Source organism: Thunnus maccoyii, chromosome 24, assembly GCF_910596095.1.
Source record: "Thunnus maccoyii chromosome 24, fThuMac1.1, whole genome shotgun sequence".
NCBI lineage: Eukaryota > Metazoa > Chordata > Actinopteri > Scombriformes > Scombridae > Thunnus > Thunnus maccoyii.
This window is the reverse complement of record NC_056556.1, coordinates 15,540,089-15,561,069: the sequence shown is the minus strand read 5'-3', so window position 1 is coordinate 15,561,069 and position 20,981 is coordinate 15,540,089. Positions and strand designations below refer to the sequence as shown.

The 20,981-nt window shown below is 43.1% G+C and overlaps 1 protein-coding gene across 2 annotated transcripts in view; it reads left to right on the top strand.

The window, feature by feature from the left end:
* nbeal1 (neurobeachin-like 1) overlaps positions 1–20,981 on the top strand; it is a 43,922-nt gene that overhangs the window by 16,247 nt on the left and 6,694 nt on the right. The window contains exons 12-44 of one of the 2 annotated variants that reach the window (XM_042404793.1): positions 1,572–1,658; positions 4,276–4,359; positions 4,720–4,818; positions 4,941–5,512; positions 5,933–6,065; positions 6,393–6,512; positions 6,978–7,287; positions 7,581–7,666; positions 7,890–7,979; positions 8,168–8,345; positions 8,486–8,619; positions 9,807–9,966; positions 10,188–10,290; positions 10,383–10,542; positions 11,945–12,103; positions 12,332–12,491; positions 13,007–13,095; positions 13,838–14,443; positions 15,227–15,402; positions 15,529–15,817; positions 15,952–16,260; positions 16,348–16,497; positions 16,624–16,781; positions 16,910–17,034; positions 17,753–17,879; positions 18,048–18,196; positions 18,290–18,423; positions 18,574–18,675; positions 18,943–19,038; positions 19,132–19,256; positions 19,384–19,524; positions 19,776–19,906; positions 20,430–20,539. In XM_042404793.1, the coding sequence (XP_042260727.1) occupies positions 1,572–1,658; positions 4,276–4,359; positions 4,720–4,818; positions 4,941–5,512; positions 5,933–6,065; positions 6,393–6,512; positions 6,978–7,287; positions 7,581–7,666; positions 7,890–7,979; positions 8,168–8,345; positions 8,486–8,619; positions 9,807–9,966; positions 10,188–10,290; positions 10,383–10,542; positions 11,945–12,103; positions 12,332–12,491; positions 13,007–13,095; positions 13,838–14,443; positions 15,227–15,402; positions 15,529–15,817; positions 15,952–16,260; positions 16,348–16,497; positions 16,624–16,781; positions 16,910–17,034; positions 17,753–17,879; positions 18,048–18,196; positions 18,290–18,423; positions 18,574–18,675; positions 18,943–19,038; positions 19,132–19,256; positions 19,384–19,524; positions 19,776–19,906; positions 20,430–20,539 (5,652 nt within the window). The remainder of the gene's footprint in view (positions 1–1,571; positions 1,659–4,275; positions 4,360–4,719; positions 4,819–4,940; positions 5,513–5,932; positions 6,066–6,392; positions 6,513–6,977; positions 7,288–7,580; positions 7,667–7,889; positions 7,980–8,167; positions 8,346–8,485; positions 8,620–9,806; positions 9,967–10,187; positions 10,291–10,382; positions 10,543–11,944; positions 12,104–12,331; positions 12,492–13,006; positions 13,096–13,837; positions 14,444–15,226; positions 15,403–15,528; positions 15,818–15,951; positions 16,261–16,347; positions 16,498–16,623; positions 16,782–16,909; positions 17,035–17,752; positions 17,880–18,047; positions 18,197–18,289; positions 18,424–18,573; positions 18,676–18,942; positions 19,039–19,131; positions 19,257–19,383; positions 19,525–19,775; positions 19,907–20,429; positions 20,540–20,981) is intronic. The other variant, XM_042404794.1, reaches the window with a different exon arrangement.

Sequence of the window (20,981 nt, the reverse complement as noted above, 5' to 3'; positions counted from 1 at the left end):
TCCTCACCTTTCAGTGAAATTCGACGTTTTGAGATCAAAATATGTCACCTACGAGATTCAAGTAGATCAGAGGAGAAATAGTTAATTTTAACTTCAGCAATACAAATCCTTGGTTTCCAAGAATTCCAATTATGTGGTTTGGAGCTTTCTACTCGTGTAAACCCGTCTTAAGGGGCGTCTCATACGTGACCATGACAACAGCAAAAAAACAAACAACAGCAAAATGACAAGTGGTTTGATTTCTACAAGTGCTAAGTCAGTAGTTTTCACGATGCTGCTTATCTGTTTACATCAAACCTCACACCAAGACACGGGTAAGATGAAGCAGCAATAACGGACACCAATTAGTTTATTTGATACATATTCTGCATTTATGTTACTTGTCATATGTAATTATGCATATAGACTAGATGTAAGCTTTTCAGGAATTTTACCAATTACATGCTTGATAGTGGAAGAGTGTTAACAAATAAGCTACTACAAGCAGATTTCCAATATACTTTTTTATCTCGTTGTTGTCTTCTTGTTTTTGTCTTGTTCATGTATTCAGCTCCCACATCTATTGATTCCTTCTATGTGTTTTATGTAGGGTTGTTTTACCCCATAAAGCCTGTTAGTTTTCAGGCAGATGCAAGTATAATTAAAACTAACTAGAGATCAGAATGTAAAGCGAACATGTTTCAAAATGATATCCCGGGGGAGCATGCCCCCACACCCTCCTAGTTGTGACAGGTTTTCTCTATCCACGCAATGTTCTCACCTTTTTTACCCCCTACCTGTTTGCATCCCTGATTATTCCGAACTTATTTGTTGATGATATCTTGTATCTGATACTACAAGATCCTAAGGCTGTTTTAAGTTCTAATCTCATATCATTATGACATCCCCTAATACACATTTTCCCCCACTGCAGTCTTTATTTATGTAGGAATCTATCAAAATTAAATGTTTTTAATTCTGAAATGTGTTTTTTTATACTTTAATAGAAGAACTGACATTGTAGTAGTGTAGTACAACTATACATGAATCAAATTTGCTTTTTTAGCTATTAATCTACTCGTTTGCAGTTGTGTTTTATTCTGTAAATAAAGGCAAAAGGTAGCAATGTTTTCTGATGAAAGACAACTTTTAAAGAAGGTTGTTTCGTTTTAGAGAAAGCCATTTTACACGAATATGTCCAGAATCATAGAAATCAGGATTGTTCTTTTACGTCTCTGGTAAAACAGCTACCGTAGGTCGGGTATTGTACATGTAATATAGATAGATTTATTTGTCTAGATCAGGTCTAGCCTCTATGTCATGTTTAGTACTTCAGGTTTCAGAGTGAGAAAGAGCATTTTGCCCACCCTGCATGTTTACCTCCCCGCAGCAAGGCTGGATCACCCACCAACACGCCTCCACGCAGTGACCCCCGCTGAGGGTCACGGCTTTTAACCTCTCACCCTATCCTCCACTCACTCATCTTTCCTCCCCTGCACAATCCTCTGTTTCTCCCTTGTCTTCATTTTTCTCTCTCTCTCTCTCAACCTCCCCACATGCTATGTTGACATGTTGCCTGTTGTTTGTGTCAGCTGGTTAATGCTAGGTGCACGGCGGCAGACAAGGACCAGAAAGATATAACCAACAACAGGTTACTGACAGGAGAGAGGGACACTCAGGTACCGCCGAGAAAGCCCCACATCACCTGACCCCCCCTCATCATCCACCTCCCTGCCCCTTGTCCTCACCCGCTGCTGCCACGTCCCACCACCTTCACCTCACCAGAGCCATGTGGCCACTCCACAGCAAGACCTTGCCCCAGATAATATTTATAATTGGATTATCTTTTAACAAAAAAAAACAATAATCCACCCACTGAGTAGCTCTCAGTTCTAGTCATTGGATTGTCAGTGTGCTTGCAGGAAACACACTGTTAGTCACGTGTGCATTATTTATTTAACATATTGTTACTGTAACACTAACCACATTTGTGACGTGTAAGGTTTTCACATTAATACTCTACTTGTGGTTTAAAGACAAAAGCAGAACACAGCAGGCCCAGAGATCAGGTTCACAATGTAATTTTAAATGAAGCCGCGTTCTAGTTACTGTAAGTCTTGTTTTCACTAAGGTGTTGCACTGCTGATTCCCTGCAACACACAAGCAATAGTGCAAGTACTTTATAAAGTTTTCTTTTAGATTAAGTAAAGCAACATAATGGTTAACAGAAGGTTTATACAGTAAAGGTTCTTTCTTTCCTAGTACTACTCAAAGCATTAATATCAGTCTGAAAAGAATTGGTTCACTGCCTTCTGTGGTTGCAAGTTACAGGTCTGTTGCACCGCTGGGTGTGGTCCAGAGTGTTGCACCTGTAACTAATAGTGATGTCACAATGTATTGACACACCTTGGAGTGCACTTCGACATCTCTCACAAGTTAAACCACTGGAGGTTGACAAAACAAGATTTTCAGGTCAAAAGTTTGTGTGTTAGACAATTTCCAAATGTACAAGAATTGTACCAATGTGCATCATATAGATCTCTGTATTTTATTTTCTGGGCCTGGTGGAACATCACATGAAATGTAGCAGCTAGTAAAGCACCAGTTGAAATATCTGAAAAAGATCGATTTATCAATCAGGTGCCCAAATCTGAAGAAGTTTATGCCTACATCTACACAGTTTATCTTCCCACACTTAAAACTGCTCGATATTATCAGCTATTGTTGTCTTTGGCACTATTTATCATGTTGCAAGCTCTAAGACATGAATCTGTCTCTTACCTGCTAAGGACTGTCTTCTGAAAGGTGCAGTGTCTGTAACTTATCAGTCAGAACTCATTCACTAAATCATCTCATGTGCACAGAAAGGTCACCTGTTCCCTTCAGAGTATCCCCACTTTTATTCCGCTCTTTGTACTTTTCCTGCTCAAAGAGGAACCTTTTAAAAGGTATAATCCCTCTATTGATCTGGATGATGTGAATACAGGTGGACAAACCCGCATGAAGACACACACACACACACACACATCAATGAGCCTTTGTTGTAGTTCAGCTGTAACCTGATACGGTGGCAGATGCTGCATGTTTTAGACATTAAGCTTTTGTCGTTTGCGAGGTCACCTGTAGAACTGCAGGTTTAGTAAGTGAAAGCAGCTATTTAGTTCAACTACAGTAGAGAATCAACAGTAATACAGGTGCAAGAAAAAAAAAACCAACCCAAGTCCAAAATGAGAATTGACCCACATTGCAGTGCAATATTGCCGTCTTGCTGTGGAGTGACCTGTTTGTCTCCCTCACAGCTATGTCTACTTCATTTCATTTTTTAATTGCAATGATCAGTTTCCTCACCCCTCCCTCCCTTCCTCTCCCACCCTCCCCTCCACATTGTCCTGGTTTTCTGCGGTTTACTATGGGCTCCACTGGAATGCTTATCACATTGGCCTGGTGTGTGATCTCACAGAGTTCAGTGGTTTGAGGTGATCTGGACTCAGTGATGATGATCTAAGTGTTTTAATCTTCGCCACAGTCCCTCTCCAGCTGGTCCAAGACTCTCTGTAGGATAAACCAGCCTACAGCTGCATGTTTACTCTAATGACGGGTCCAGCGGCCCAGAACATGTCGGACATGAGCAGGACGGAGCTGGATGGAGATGTGTTTTTATGTTTATTTGTCATGGTTTGGCTTGTGTTTTATGGGTTGCATGCTTTGTGTGTGTGTGTGTGTGTGTCTGTGTGAATAAAAAGAGTGAGGTACTTCTTTGTGGTTGTCTGTGTGTGTGGAGGTGGGTGTTTTGTTTTTGTTTTGTTCTTGACCAAGCCCTGAGAGCTTCCTGCTCCAGTCGGATCTCCCTATTGCTATTTAAAGGGATTGTTTTTTTACCTGGAGCAGAAAGACAACACTTATCTTCACTATAACATCTGCAGTACAAGCTTTTATGCCGGCCCCTACTGCAGTGGCAAACAGGGTTCTAACCATCACTGATGATTTTACTCACATTTTACACACACACACTAATTGATTCAAACTCCAAATCATCTGCTTAAGTCTCCCTTTTATTCCTCCAAGTGTGATGCATGTTGTATTCAGTGCCTTTAAAAGGTTGATCATTATCATTTTAGCTTTACGAACCTTGTATATGAATGTGGCTTTAAATTGTCTGCATGCTTGTTGCCCTAAAACATTCATCTGGAATAAGAGGAGATTTGACCAGCCATGTGTTATTACATTCTCTGCTCACCGCTAAAAGAACAAGTGATTGACTGTAGTGAGTGACTGACTAGTCTTATTTTCTTTCAGGTGTTTCAAGGGCGACTAGACTCCTTGGCTGTCGCAACCATCAAAGCCCTGACAACAGTGATGCACAACTCACCAGCTGCAAAGGTAAAGGGATCACAAATACATGCATTTAAATACATGCTACGGATATACTCCTTATTTACTTACTGCTGAATTGTAAAGCTCTTCATTTTATGGGCTTCTGCCTCATCTAGGAAGGCTGAATCTCATGCTGTGATGGATGGAGATAGAGAAGAAATTGTAGTTTGGGATGTTTACAGACGTAGTTAAGATCGCTCAACCAGATTAGAAATTCTGAGAAGTGAAATCGACCATCTATTCCTGACACAGTTGTCATCAAGGTTCACTTCATAACATGTTTTGCAGACCTGAATAGAAGTTATCAGCACTCAGATGCCTTAAAGTTGTATTTTAATTTATTTGTTTTTCCCATTGCCCCTGCAGGAGGTGTTCAAGGAGAGGATTGGTTACAATCACCTGTATGAAGTGCTCATCTCGCTCGGCCAGCCGTCTCGACACTTACTCAAAGAGCTGATGAACATGGTTGGTGAACATGATGTCACGTTAACTACCTATTGTTTCCTGACTGACTCAATGCTGCTCTCTAATCCGCTGTGTTCTTTATCTTTGTCTGTGTCTGTTTCTCTATGTGAACATGTGTGTAGGCGGTGGAGGGTGAGCACACCTCAGTGGGGCTCCTGGGCATCAGTAATGTGGAGCCCTTGCTGCTGCTCGTCCAGTGGCTCCCAGAGCTGGACTCATCGGAGCTGCAGCTTTTTACAGCCGACTGGCTCCGCCGCCTCAGCTGCCTCAACCGCCAGACCCGCGCAACCTGCGTCAATGCTGCCATGGTCATGCGAGCACTTGCTGCCCTGGAGCGTCACCAGCGGCTACACAGAGCTTGCGCTGAGAGCCTATTGGGATTGGTAGGCTCACTGGGCTCCCAGTCCATGAGTGCCAGGGAACTCTTGGCGCTCCTGCGCCTCCTCAGGCCTCCAGAGTCTAGCCAAGCACACCCCTACGTGGGTCCCGCCCTGAAATCCCTCCTCGCCATGGTACGCAAACAGGGCCTGGAAAGTGCCATGCAGTACTTTGATCTGTCACCTAGCATGGCTGGTATTGCAGTTCCTACAGTGCAGCGCTGGCCAGGCTCTGCCTTCAGCTTCCTGGCCTGGTTGTCACTGGACCAGGACCAGCTGGGACCAACCAGCAAAGACAAGAGGAAGCAGCTCTACAGGTGAGATTAAAAGAGATGTGGAGAGAAGAACTGACACTGAAAGAATGGAGGAGAGAGACTGGAGGATGAGGGAATCCGTGTTAATGCAAGTGTTTCAACTATTTATATCAACCAAATATGACAAACAATAATATAATAGAGAATCCAGCACCATTTGGTGTAATCAGCAATACATTTAATATCAAAATTGGTGTTGATATTGGAGCTGCTATCTGAAATTTCATCATAAAGCTTTCTTTGTATGATTATTTATAAGTTTTCTTCACAAAAGTAAGCATTATTAGGAGATGACATGCTCTGTTTCTTGTAAAATCCCCAAACTTCTCAGTCCTGCAAAACCAGAGATAACTGAAAAACATGTCAAAAGTATACACGTCAACACCTGCTCAAAACTGTTTTCCTTTATTTCATCCTGTACAGCTTTTTTACCCCAGGTGGGACGGGGTTCGAAGCCTTCATCAGCTCAGCGGGTGTGCTGGTGGTGGCTGTTTGTACGAAGAAGGAGTATGTCACAGTCATGCTGCCTGACTACTGCTTCTGCGACTCTCTGTGGGTGAGTCAGGTTTCATGTCATCATTTATTGACATTAATTTACTGGACGGGTAGTGCTACTCATCCAGCACTGAAATACTGAACACAGCATTGAAATTTAGAATCAATATTGGTTTTATTGATTTGGATGACTCTCCTTTACATATCCCAAAACATTTTCTTAGACTCACTTATACTTTAATTGGCCAAATAAGTCAAAGTATTGGAAATTCTGAATATTCCAGAGTCTGGCAACACAGATGCCTGACTCTATGTTTAGAAGATGAACACATTTTAACCTAATATCTTTATTAAAGGAGCTAAATTGGGACTGAATTTCTGTCTACAGCACAGCATCGGTGTGGTGCACGTACCAGGAAAGAGGCCGTTCGGGCAGAGTCTCGTCTACATTTATGTGGATGGACAGCAGAAACTGTCTGCCCCCCTCAAGTACCCCACCATGACAGAGGTGAGACCTGCATTCACTTGATTAATAATGGAAAATAAGCAACTTCATAGCAGCATGGTCAACCAACCAGATTGTGTGTGTTTTCATTCAGTTTGTCTGCCAGTGCTGTCGGCAAGTGACATTATAACCTAAGTTTTTATCTTTTCACCATTTTGCAAGGATGAACAGACAGATGTGAAGATGTCTGTTGTAACTGCAGTTGAATTTACTTAAATGTCATTCTGCTTAATTTAGCAATGAACCCTGAGAGACTGCTGATGCATTATGAGGCCATTAAATAAGACGCAGTCTGAAATTAATGATGAATGTTCTGGACTGAAATCCTGTAAGGAATCATCAGTAACCCGCCGCTTATTCTTTCTAATTTATTTATCTGTTTATGATAGAGCAGGGTCCTAAATGCACATCATGCAGGTTTTTATTTCTGCTCACTCCCACTCTTGTTCTCTTCTCATCCACCCACAGCCATTTACCTCCTGCTGCATTGGCTCAGCAGGCCACCGGACCACCACTCCCCCGCCGTCCCAGATCCCAGACCCTCCCTTCTCCTCAGCCACCACACCCACCACTCGCTCCTCGCTGGGTGGGATCCTGTCACCACAGACGTGGGGAGGACTGCTGGGGGGAAAGCCTGAGTCTGTGACTAAGCTCATCTCAGCGGGGACCCAGGACAGCGAATGGGGAAGCCCCACGTCGCTGCAGGGCCAACTGGGAAGCGTCATGGTGTTCCATGAGCCCCTACAGCCCAACCACATAAAAGCCATCTGTAGTGCTGGTAAGCAGAGAGAGAGGGTGTGAGAGGAGGAGGAAAGATAGAAGAGGAGGAGAGATTTATAAATTACAGAAAAGTATAGTGGGATGAAGGCAGCGTGATGTTTGATAGAACAGTATTTCATAAGATGAGCAGCATCCCACAATAAAGATGAAGAGCAGTACAGAAAACTCAAATTCAAATTCAAATGATGATATTGAAACTGAATACAGATCATAGATTACATAAAAGTAAAGTAAGAATGTTTTTATTCTATTCTTTCTCTGTCTTACATTCTCACTCTTTCTTCTATGCAGGTCCAAACTGTATCTCTCCATTCAAAGCCCAGGAATCAGAACTCGGTGACCTTTCAACCAAATTGCTGCTACACTACTCACCCAAGGTGATTTGGACCACTGCGGTTTCAGCCATTTCTTGTTAAAGCTTTAAAATCAGCCACATAGGTTCCTTCAGTTCTCTGTGTGTCAGAGTGGGGAAATCTGGCTACTGCTTTTAAATGTAGTCACCATGAATTAAGGAATGATTTTAGCAAGATAAAATTATATTCTTACAACAGTCCAGGAAATCTACCAGTTGTTCCCTAAACGTGGCTATTTTGTCAACAGGCGTGTAGGAACCCCATCTGCCTCGATCTGTCCCCCAACATGCTGCATGGACGCTTGACTGGGAACAAAGTCGTCAACTGGGATATCAAGGTGGGAGGAACATCCCACTCATGCCGTCACATTTGTTCTGTGCTCCAAGGAATATTGCAAGGACTCTAATGTGACCTTTGCACACTTGATTTTTCTATACCTTTTAAGAGCGCCCGCTACATGCTGACCTCTCTTACATGAATGTGTATTTTCTGTATTAATATGTGTTGCTGTTCTGTCTTTGGCAGGATATGATCAACTGTGTGGGCGGCCTGCAAGTGCTTATCCCTATACTGGAGCAGTTATCTCTGATGACCCCTGATCAACAGGCCATTGATCCTGCAGCTGGGTCAGATTTCATCACTCCTGATGTGACCACACCAGCTGATGGAGACTGGGTCATTCTCCCATCTAACAGAGCTTCAGGTCTGTTCTGCCACAACCTCCAATATTACTCCCCCCTCCTCCCCCAATTTCTCCTTACTCTCCACTGAACTGTGAAGTCGGGGCACTGTGTTAATAACCAGCATGTGGAAACAAATGTATTTTCTCACATTCTATTTCAGAGGCACGCCTGGAGAAGAATCTGGTGGCCACCTTACTGCTGGTGCTGAAACATTTCCTGCAGAGACACCTAATCAACCAGGAGAATCTGCTCCACTCGCATGGTCTCGGCACACTGGGAGCCCTGCTACAGAAGGTCTCTGTTTAAGCCTAAACCGCCACACGACTGATATTACCAGGGTGTCAGGGCGTAGACGGGAATAATGGGCGCTGTGCACAGGAGGAGACTATTAACTAAAGATCTGCAAATGATTAAATTCATAAATCATACATTTCTTGATAGCAGGCCAGTCTGAAATGAAAATATGAATATGAATAAATATTTTCAATTCATACTTTAAGACCGCAAAACACAACTTGCACCAAAAACATAAATTCTATGCCTTTTAGCAAATTGTGGGGTGGGGTATATGATTCGGCAGAGGTGTGGTTCTTGACAAACAGTGTCTGGCCATTTTCTACCGATGGAATGCATTTCACAAAATGAATTAATTACACAGTATCCCCACATAATACTAGTCCATGCAAAAAGGACTTAGAATAAACCTCTTGTGTTTTTCACCCTATTCAAGCTGGATTAGTTTTACTTCAAGAGGTTCTGCAGCGGAAGAATTAAGAATCTCTTACTGACTTCAGTTTTTTTGTGCGAGGCCCGGATACAAAACGGTGTGAGAATCATGAACGGACCTCACCAAGTAAATTAATTCGCCTCAGATGGCTTTTGTCCCCGTCTGTATGTTCATCTATGTGTTTGTTCTGTGTGTCTGTGTTTGTCTTTCCTTTGTATCGCTCTATTTCCCTCGATTGCTCATTCTTGCTTCCTCAGCTCTCTTTCTTCTCCCTCTCCTTTTGTATCTTTTGTCCAATCTTCTTGGCCCAAGTGCCTCAGTATTTATTTGTTTATTGGGGGGGGTGGGGGGTGGAAATACCTCTGAATCAGCTTTTAAACCATGGGAAAGTAAAAACCTCCACAGAGACCCAGATTAAAGAAAGTGTCTTAGATGCGGTAATAATTGCTCTGGGCAAAGCAACCACACCCTGTAAATGGTGAGTGTTCAAATAAACCACTTATGTGTTTCCCCATTCCAACAAGTCCCTTATTTGCATTGTGTAGACGGTGTTAGGGGTGATGTTGCTTGATAATTGTTCGTCAGTCGTGCTCATTAGTGTTAATGTGACAGAATTGCACCTGTTTCACCTGTCTCTTTGTCTCTTAAAACTCACGTTTTCAGATCATCTGTGTATTCTCTCCCCTTTGCATGTGTGCCTGTAAAGTTGAACTCATAGTTATGTGAATACAATATATTGTTTGTTTGTGTTTAGCTGCCAGCGGGTCATGTGGACGTCAGCGTGCTGGTTGCTATGCAGCTGCTGATAGAGCAGGTGACATATGAGAAGAACCAGGCTCTGCTGCAGCAGCTTCACACACATCTACTGTTCAACTTCAACATCTGGAACAAAGGAGACTTCCCTTTACGCATAGGTGAGATCTATATTTATGTACAGTATTTATGTTTGCATGTTTGAGAGCGTGTGTAATTATATTTTCACTGTTCTTCTGTAAAGGTGAGATCAGATTAAATAAGAATTGGTAATAGCATCAATGAAAAGGATGCTGTTGAGTAAAATAGTTATTAAGAATAGAGCAAATAAGAGTGTGTCCCAGTTCTGAGTTGTGCTCTTGTTTGTTTATTTCTAATGAAGGTCATATCCAGTACATGTCCACTGTCATCAAAGACAACAGGAAGCAGTTCCGTAAAAGATATGGAGTTCAATTCCTTTTGGACACAATACGCCTCTATTATGGGTGAGACTCCATTTCCCACCTAATATAGTTTTTCCCAATACTAGTCTCTAGTCTCTTCAACTCAAAACATTATGCTCTGCTCTGTACTTTAGGAAGAACAGTAATAAAGAGAGTGACCTTAGCGAAGATGACATTCGTACCATCCGGGCGTCTCTCTGTGGCCTCATCAAGTACTACATCGGCAAGGGCATGTCACAGGAGGAGATGCACAGCATTCTGGGATACATGGCTGCTATCGGGGACGAGGAGCAGGTGAGGGGGGAGAGGTTATGATGGGGGGGACTCAGAGCAATAATGCACTTAAAAGTTCTTTAAATAAACCTGTTTTGTGAAAGGAAAAAATGAGTATTTTAGTAGAAGATGCACCACAGTGCCTGCAGAAAGAAAACGCCAAGCTTAAATCTTGACATAAAACTTCTTGTTGTACTAGATCAGACTGCAGTTAAGATTGTCCCCAATAAAGACCAGAATACCCCTAAAACACATAAACAGAGTGCAACATTCACTATGAACAAAAGTTTAATTCATTTTTAACCTCACGGGGAGTCCGTCAGTAGCTTAAGGTGTGTCGTGCCAACATCTAAGAAATTTGGAGTAGGTCAAGTTATTATTAGTGTATGTTTGCCAGCTGACCCTTTTATTGTAAAACGGGTTACTGCCAACCACTCTTGCCATTTGAAGAGTTCATTGTGAAATATGATGAACCTCATTACAGGATTTTCTGTTTCCCCATGAGAATTACTGCAGCGATGCCTGCGCAGGAAGCTGCCGGCTCATTTCCCGCCTGGCAGCTGTTTTGCCGGCTTCTCTCTCACTCCCTCTGCATTATTTTTAAACATTTTTTCTCTCTGTAAGCAGAAAAATCAGGGAAGGTTTCTCCAACAATACCCATCAGTGCGGTATGGCAGAGACAGACCGCTTAAATACTTGTCTGTCTATGAAGCCGTCTGTCTTAAGCTCATGCACCCACCGGATAAACTTTTCACAGGACTTGGTTTCTGTCACCTATTTTGTGAAATCCATTTCCTCCTCTTGTCACACCTTCACTCCACCTCTCTTCCTTTTTTAGTCCCGGCTTGTTTTTCATTTTGTCTGTCACTTTGCATATCCTCTTACACTGCAGTACTAAATGTGGGAGCTTACATCACCTTCTATGAACATATGGTCAATATAATCGCATGATCCTCCTCCACTGCTAGGCATCTGCCAGCTCTCTCATACAATTTATCCATTCGGAGTCTTCAAAAGCTTAATGGATTATCTTGAAATACTTAAAATATATACTGTGAAAAATTCTCGTTCAATGTTGTCTTAAAATTGCATTTGTTGAACAAAATATAAATTTTGCAATACGAGCACGCAAATTGTTTTGGTTCCAAATGAACGCTGCCACACTTTTAACACCATTAAACAACTGATTCCAATATCAGATTTGCTTTGTCCACAGCTCCCAGTTCATGGTTAAAGATGCATACATTTTTCTGCTATCTTTTAGTGCTTTGATCTTTTTATCGAAATTACGCTGAAATCTGTCAAAACAAGCAAATTTGACTACACAAGAGTGAAAAAATGGTGGGAGTGCTGTCTAAAGGTCACTACTGTACCTTCTTATAGGTGATTAATCCCATTTTTGTTGTGGTTGTGTGTTTTGCAGCTCTGTGGGCTGCTGGAATTGTTGATTAGCCTCCTTCAGAGCAGTCAATCCAGGGACCAGCTCTTCTTGCTCCTTTATGAGCCCGGGGCGGCCGACTCCTGCTACGCTCTTCTGCTCAATAACAAACACTCAGACCGACTCCGAGAGCTTGTCTTCAAGGTGGGTTACAGCCAACTACACCTGGGAAGCAAATACTAACCAAATGCCTCTTGTAAAATGTGTAGAATTCACTGAATTCCACAAATCTTTCTCTTAACAGTGCTAAAACAAAAGTAAGGTTTTTGTCTACAAGTGTGTTAGACAAGCAGAGTCATTACTTGTATTATTTTTAAAATGTGACCATATTTTTGCAGTGGAAATAACTGATCTTTCCTCACCTCTGTGCAGTTGTTTGAACGCATGTTGCGCTACGACCGTGTCTATGAGAAGAATAAACAGCGTTTGCGGCTGAGGGAGGCAGGATACGCCGGTCTGTCGCTGCTCTTCTCCGAACTTCACATCACTCCAACCCTGATCCGATGTCTCCTCAACCAGGTCCTCCACACAGGTCAGCTTTTCTTTTTTTAATAATTTAACACCATTCTGTATATTTGTTTGTTTAGATATACATAACTAGCTGTCAGTAAAGAAGTGTTTTTATTTCAGTCATACTATTTCATTCTTTACTGTCCATCAAGGCCAGTACTTTTAAATGATCGCTCAAAAATTAATGGAATCAATTACATGAGTCCTCATAGAGCATCAAGCCAGAACCCATTATTTGTTTTCTCTAAACAGAGAAGCAATGTGGATTAAGCTTAATTCAACTCCAGTCCTGCACACAGTATACTGTGGAGTTGAAGGGTGAACACCGTTGTAGAAAGGCTGAGAAAGTGTCTGACCAATACTTTGGACAGATCGATGGAGCCCAGGCTTTATGTCGGAGTCAATGAACAGAATCGCTCCCCTGTTTGTCATTAGGAACAGACCAGGCAAATAGCATTAGGAAGCCCTAATCAATACTATATACAGTTGCAGAAATGTAAATATGTGTGTGTTTGTGTTTGTGTCTAAAATCTACAGATCACGTAGTGAACTATAAGGACCTAATGGCTCTGGTCCAGCTGACTCACCGGGCCGGACCCAGCGTACGCCTCCTTGTCTGCAAGAGGGTGAGAAAACACCTGCACTTAAACCTGCAGACGCTCAGTCAATCATAACCATACTTACTGGTACTTTTCATTCATTTTTCCTTAAGATTTCAGTCCTGGTTGATTTGGTTAATTCTGTGGCTACTGGTGGTAACAGCAAGTACAGTTTATTTCTACAGGAAACACTCCTTAAGCTACTACTTAATCAGAAACACAACAAAAGAGCAACTGTGCAACAGTGGATCTGTTTACAGTGCAGCCAAACAAACTCACATTGTTTTTAATGAAGATGTCAGACAGTAATTGGCCTTTTCCATCATCCGCGATCCGATTTCATGCTGCACACAGTAAAGAACAGCGCAGATTGAGTGCTTTTAATGTGGAGCAGCAGCAGTAGAAAATGTTGGGTTAGCATTAGCAGTAACTTAATACTGCACTCATACAGCATTAGGAGAGTGAACAGTAAACAGTGCGGCTGATCTGCTTGAGATAAAATGATAAATAGTTACACTGGATTACATACAGGCATTGTTTTCATATGAATCCCTCTCCCATACATTGGCAATTTGTATCAGGTGCGGCAATGGCGGACTCTGCCACTAACAATTAGAGAATGTAAATACATTGATTTCCTGTCGCTGAAAAAATGCAGGCCATTAGTAGTATTTCTTTTTTCTTTTTATCCTTTACCTCTTGATGGTAAATGATTCAGTTCCCCTGCATGCATCGTTAAAGTTTAATCTTTTTCCTTCTTTTTCTTTAGGTGTACCAGCTGCTACAGTCCCAACAGGATGCTGCCGTCCAGATATCAAGGCAGCAGTGTTGGCAGGACACCCTCATGCGGCTCTACCTGCGAGGTGAAGGGTCATTGCCACTGCGGAGTGCTGACACCGTCAGCACCTGTAGCCTGGACTTGAACCGGCCCAGTGGCAGCAGCACTAACCGCCTGGAGCTGCCGTTGGAGAGGAGGGCGCGGACAGGCAGCTCTGGCCGCTTGGACCGGATGGAGGATGACCGGCTCAGCATAGGTGATACTCGCTCTGTAGACAGCCTGGAGAACGGTGACGTCATCTCGCTGCTGGACACACCATCTTCCTCTGCCTCCACTGAGCCACAACTCCACGTCAAGCCCTGGGTAGTGGGAAAATCAGGGGGCTTGATGCTGGATCTGTCCCACCTGCAGGCGTACGAGGGCGGGGAGAGCGGCAGTCAAACGCCTGGTAGCATGCCCAGCACACCGTCACCCCTGGAGACTTCTAAGCCTTTCCCAGGGAGCTCCGGGGATCGAGATGCAACTTCCACCTTGACTGAAGACAGCTTTCTCTTCAGTGACAGCATCTCATTGGGGGAGTCCTTCAACAATGCTGAGGTGAAAGGGGGATCTCATGGGTCTGGCAGAAAGCTTAGTACTAGTTGAGCTGTAAAAGAGCCCACATTTTTCTCTAGTTTGGAGTAGGAATTTCAAAAATGTCATATCATTTAATATCACAAGCCCTGGTGTCTTTACTTTATATGGTAGTCAGTACTCTGAGGTTGTCTTAATGATACTAAACAGGAAGAGCTTCTGACTAGGTGGGTGAAATGTCACTGCCACCTCAGGGAGCCCAACACAGCCTTTCATCTACTACGCTTTTTTTCATCATTTCATGGTGTCACTGCGAGGTAGAGGTGGAAGAGAGACAACCTGTCTCCTCCTACAGCAGGAGGCTGTCAGTTACAGCTTTAAATGTGTCATATTACAAGTATTAGTTGGGGAAATCTGTCAAAGTATTTGATCTGCTGGCAGTATAAATTTAGCCAATATCTAAATCATCACACTATCATCCACATTCAAGATAGAACAGTTTATATCAGACTCATTAGAAACGGGATCCCACTGAAACTCAGGCTGTCGTTAGGCTTTGACAAGTATTAGAATGCATTAAGTATAGTATCTGCACACAAATTACATAACTTTAAGATTGTTCTAATTGTTGGTGACAATATATTTGTCAACTTCTTCTTAATATCCTATTTCCCTCTTTGCTGTATCCTGTTACCTACTGCTGCAGTTCTACAGTCTTCACCAGTGGGATCAATGAAGTTTCCTTTAATCGAATCTATTCTAATCATTACCCTCTATTTTTCTGTCTGGTCTGGTGTTGCCCCCTAGCGAGCAGAAGAGGAACTGTGCAGCATGCTCCTGGAGATAGTGCTGTGTGTGATGTGGCGTGGTGTAGAAGGTTCTGATGATACAGCATGGCTGGAGCGCGGCCAGGTCTTCTCAGCTCTCACCAAACTGGGCACCGCCAACGAGCTGCTGCTTCCTGTCGACCAAATCAAACTCAGGTCAGCCCCCTGTTAGACTGCTGACAGCACTGCACGTGCAGGAGCTGAAAACATTCTGAATGCTTCCAGAGACAGACTTGCTAACAGTCGGTCTCCTCTCCTCATTGAACTCTCTTTCTCCTCTAGTCTTATGGAACGTATGTTGGAGTGGGCGGTGAGTGATAACCGTGAGGCATCTGCTGCCACGTTACCACAACACACAGAGAACGCAGTGCGGTTGCTTCACATGGTACAAGATTTCCTGCAGGCGGAAGGCCTGGTCAATCCAGCGCTGTGGACGGAAAAGGTGCTGGAGGAGACTGTGACGCTAATGGACAGCCTCATGGTGTGGTACTCTTCAGGCACCCAGTGGTTCCAGCTCTCCCAAGTTGGACTTAGACTTCTGCTGGGCTTCATGGCCCAAGAAGACCCTGAGGTGAACTTTTTTCTTAATTATCCAACATTTCTTCCTTGTTTATACAGTTGTGTTTTTGTGTCTTTTTGTAAAAACAAAGCCCATGCATGCATGCACTTTAATAAATTACCTCTGTCCTCTTTCTCCCATCCCAGGTGTGTGCTATGGCTACTGCCAAACTCAATGGCATCCTGCAGACGAAGGAGGTGTCCAGCCAGGACGAAGCCTGCTACCTGCTAGGTAAGGTGGAGGGCATCCTGCGGCGCTCCGTCCAGGAGCAGACAGAGGAGATGTACTCTTTCCTGGTTCCTCTGCTGCGAACGCTGCTCTCCAAAGTCCACCGCCTACTCTACATGGAGCTGCACCTCCCCCAGCTCCCCGACACCAACGGCAGCCCGTCCTTCTTCGAGGACTTCCAGCTGTACTGCAACTCGCCTGAGTGGCGCGTCTACCTCGACAAATATGTATGAGACTGAAATTTACTGTCACTTTTGTTGTTTTAGATGATGTTGGATAAAAAATTAATTAAAATGACTTCCATTTGTCTTCAGATTATTCCGTATATGAAGCAGTATGAAATAGAGATGTTCAGCCAGGGTCATGAGACCATGGCTCTCTACTGGAAGGAGTGCTATGAGGCCTTCATGGTCAGCCTGCATAAGAGAGAGAGGGAGAGGGGCGAGAGCAAGATCCGCTTCCAGGTTAGTTTGATTAGTGATGAATATACAATAATGCCTGAAGCCTTTCCCCTCCATTTCTGGCCTTTTAAAGATGCTACATAAAACTACTCCCACACGCCGCCTATTCCTTTTATTTTTATCCTTCAGGAGCAATTTGTGGAGCCCTTCTCACGCCGAGGCCGCCAGGAGAACCTACGCTACAACAGCATGTTGAAGCAGCAGCACAGCCAGAACAGTGCCACCCTGAGGCAGTGGAAGGCAGCACGGCGGGGTCTGGTGTGTGAGAGGGGGCCCTGGGCTGAAAGGTACTGACATCAATGTCACTACTTGTCTTACTAAGATAACATTGAAACAGTAGCTTTAGCAGGAGAAAATAAACATGAATAGGAAGAATCCAGATGTGTTAAACATGTTTTTTAACCATTTCTAACAGGCAACAGGATGAGATGCACTGGAGGGTGTCCAGTGCTGAGAACTTCTCCCGTATGAGGCTGAAGCTGGTCCGAAATTACAACTTTGACCCTCACAGAGAGGCCAGCGCTCTGAGAGACAACCTGGGTAAGACAACACTGCCCCTGGGTGGGCTTTAAGATGATGATTCAACTCTAGTCTAGTATAGTTTCATTATATATAACTAAAAATGAAAAGGCAACTAAAGGATTGAGTTTGTTAATACCGCCACACGTCTGCACCTCGCTGTGTTCACCCACTACATTTGAAATTTATAGGAGTAAAAACACAAGACAGTAGGAGTTTTGCAGGTGCTTGAATAACCACCCAGCAAGTGCCGGATGCAAAATAAGTTAAAGATAACCCACTAAACTGCCCAGTAACTTAGTGAAATTATAGCATTAAAATACCATGATAGCAAACAATCCACTGTATCTTTGCATACTGTAAAACTGTATCCCTGCTGGCCACGTACACCCTCTGACAGTAAAATAAAACAACGGTTCAGGTTGTTTCCTGAAAGCAAAGGAATCTAAACTTTTGTATCTGTGCTGCCTGGTGTCTTCAAAAGGGTATTGTCAGGGAAAGTTTAGCTTTTAGTTAGCAAATTTAAAACTGTCAATCTTCTGTTTATCGAATGAAAAACTAAGCTGACAGAAAAATGCGAGATGTTTTGCACTTGCCAGGTACGTTTTTGTAGTTTGTCAGCCCTCGACAAGCATTGTCAAGTTAATTTACATCACTGCCATATGATATTAGCCACTGCATCATCTCCGGATGCATCCTCCCAGTTTTATAGGTCTCATGTCTCATTTGCTTTCCTCAGGTGTCCATCAGCAGCGTGTAAACCCAGAGTCTCTGCTGCTGGAGGCTGTGAAGCAGGTTAAAGTCAGCGACTTGGAAGACGACATACTGGAGCTTCCGGAGGACGACCCCGCTGCTGCCAACAACCAGTCAGTTATCAAATGATAATGATAATACTGACACATCATAAAATTTACACATTGACCATTATGTGCTGGCTTTGCAGTGTGATTACAGACTAGACCTGTTCTTAGTAATAGTCGAGATTTATCGAGATATATTTTAACAGTCTTCCATTCTTTGTCCTTGTCCTGCAGGGTTGAAGCAGAGGAGGCAGGTCAGAAGGAGAAGCTGGTGCTGTGGGAGGACTGTGAGCTAGTGACAGTGGTGGACGTGGTGCCTGGCCGCCTGGAACTCACCACCCAACACATCTACTTCTATGACAGCAGCCAGGAGAAAGAAGAAGGTGAGGAGACAGTGAGAGCAGTGGGTGGGAAAATGTGGCAAAAACATCTCTGTACTTTTTCTTACAATAACTGTGTCTGCTTGTTTCTTGAAGGAGTGGGCCACGACTTCAAATGGCCCCTGTCTCAGATCCGAGAGGTCCACCTGCGACGATATAACCTGCGTCGCTCAGCTCTGGAGATCTTCCTCATCGACCAGACCAACTACTTCCTCAACTTCAAGAAGGAGGTGATGAGCCACAAGCTTACTTATAGTAGCATACATGTAAAAATGAGCATTTACCAAATTTAAAATTCTATGATCTGAGAAGAAACTTTTATGCCCTCTTGCCTTTTAAAGAGTAGTAAGGTAATCTCTGCTGTCTTTTCTTACTAACAGGCAAGAAACAAAGTCTATAGCCGAATGTTGCTGCTGCGATCCCTCAGCCTGTATGGAACCCGTTCACCACAGGAGCTCCTCAAGGCCTCTGGACTCACACAGGTCAGTCTGCAGGAGTAGGACAGCAAACAATGATGTACAGCTGTAGCTGTCACAATTAACAGTTACAGGTAGCAAACAGTCGTTACATGCATATAATTTAATCAAATTAAAGACTTCATTGAGGAGGAGGTGATTAAAATAGTGATCTCTAACTCTACTCGATTATCTTTAAACATAGTTAGGAGTGTATACCACACAGAAACGGAAACAGTGTCATGTATATTATTTTAAAAGAAAGGATTTGTTTGCATTTGTTCTTATACACAGAAATGGGTGAACCGGGAGATTTCCAACTTTGACTACTTGATGCAACTCAACACGATTGCGGGCAGAACATACAACAACCTGGCTCAGTACCCAGTGGTACGTTCCTTACTGAATACACTAGTATAAAACTGGAATACATCAAGCAGAGTATCAACTGTTTGCCTTTGTTGTTTGTGTGTGTGTCACCAGTTTCCCTGGATTCTCTCTGACTACACATCAGAGGAGCTGGATCTGTCTGATCCTCGTGTATTCAGGGACTTGTCAAAGCCAGTGGCGGTACTTAACAACCGCAATGCCAAGGCTGTTAGAGACAAGTACGTTTCATCTGTCCATACTTCAGTAATTCTCAAACAACACAGCTAATACGTTTCATTTTGTCTTGTTGATCTCGTTGAAAGGTTGACAGCACAATCAGGTTCATCTTTTGAATGTGTCCATCAGGTATGAAAGTTTCGAGGACCCAACAGGCACCATTGACAAGTTCCATTATGGCACCCACTACTCAAACGCTGCTGGGGTGATGCACTACCTGATCAGAGTGGAGCCCTTCACCTCCCTGCACATCCAGCTGCAGAGTGGACGGTAAGGAGGGCAGCCTGCTACACAGCCATGTCCACCTTGCTTTACACATACTTTTTATCGATCCATTTGGTTCTGCTTGGTCTTCCTGCCTTCCTCTTCGTTTTCTTCCAATCTCCTTTCCTTCCATTTATCCTCAGTGCGGATATTGATTGTAATCATAGCATCCATTAGAGGATTTAATGCGTGTCTGCACAAAGCAGCTATTTATAGTCATTATTACAGATGAGATTTTCTATCCTGCCTTGACTTAGGTTTGACTGCGCCGACCGCCAGTTCCACTCCATCCCAGCGACATGGCAGACCCTCATGGACAACCCCAACGACGTAAAGGAGCTCATCCCCGAGTTCTTCTACTTCCCAGAATTCCTTGAGAACCAAAATGGTGAGGTTTGAGTATTTTATTCATGCTATTGGCTACTACCATTAAAGTTATAATGCACGATATATATTCTTAATGCAGAGCAAGAAACATTCAGCTGCCAAATCGCTTTACTAATGTGAATGTTCACCTACTTGAGGCGAAGTGTACACTGTAGTGATATGCAGGATAAAAAAATAGAGATATATATTGGAGCAGATTCAGACTGATGCTCACTATTTAAGAAAGCAAAAAATTGTGATCAGCACATCCATAATGCACATCCACAACATATTTTTGTAGAATGGATCAATACTACAGTGCTGCAATTTTTTTTACTGTGTTTTCACTATATGGACAAATGATAAAACATAATGCCTTAGTTTGCTTCATATTGTTATTCTTATTATTTAACATTTTTTGGAGAAAAGATCCTGACTGACATGATCATGAATATGTCAAGAATACATTCTCTGCTCTCTTTGTTCTCTCTATACCTTGCTTCTCTTTTTCACAATCATTGTCTTTTCTTCTTCCTGTCACCTAGGCTTTGATCTGGGTCGCCTGCAGATCTCCAAGGAAAGAGTAAATGATGTCATTCTGCCCAAATGGGCCAAGTCCCCTGAGGACTTCATCTACAAGCACCGCAAAGCCCTGGTGAGATGCAGTTTTATTCTGCTGCTGCTGATGCAATATGATGTTGCTCTCTACAAATCATTCTCACATGACTCAATGTGCAAGGAAGAAAAATCGTAGGATGTTGAACTAACTGTAACCATCAACAAAACCTTACCTTAACCTTCTCTCAAATATCTTTCTCCAACCTTATCTAAACTTGGGAGTGGCGGGAGGACAATGAGAAAAGGTTTTAGTATAGATATGCAAACTGCAGTAGAGCCAATCATCACCGCACTTCAAATTTCAATACGTGACCATCACTCTGACCCTTTAATCGGATCACATTTTGTGGCTGAATTGCACTCTTCTGTCAATGGAGAAATTGCTATTGATGCCTCTGCCTCTTCTACAATAGATTCTTCCCTTTAGGATGATTGAACATCAGGACAGTGTGTCTAGAAAGCAGCATCTGGTTTTTGAT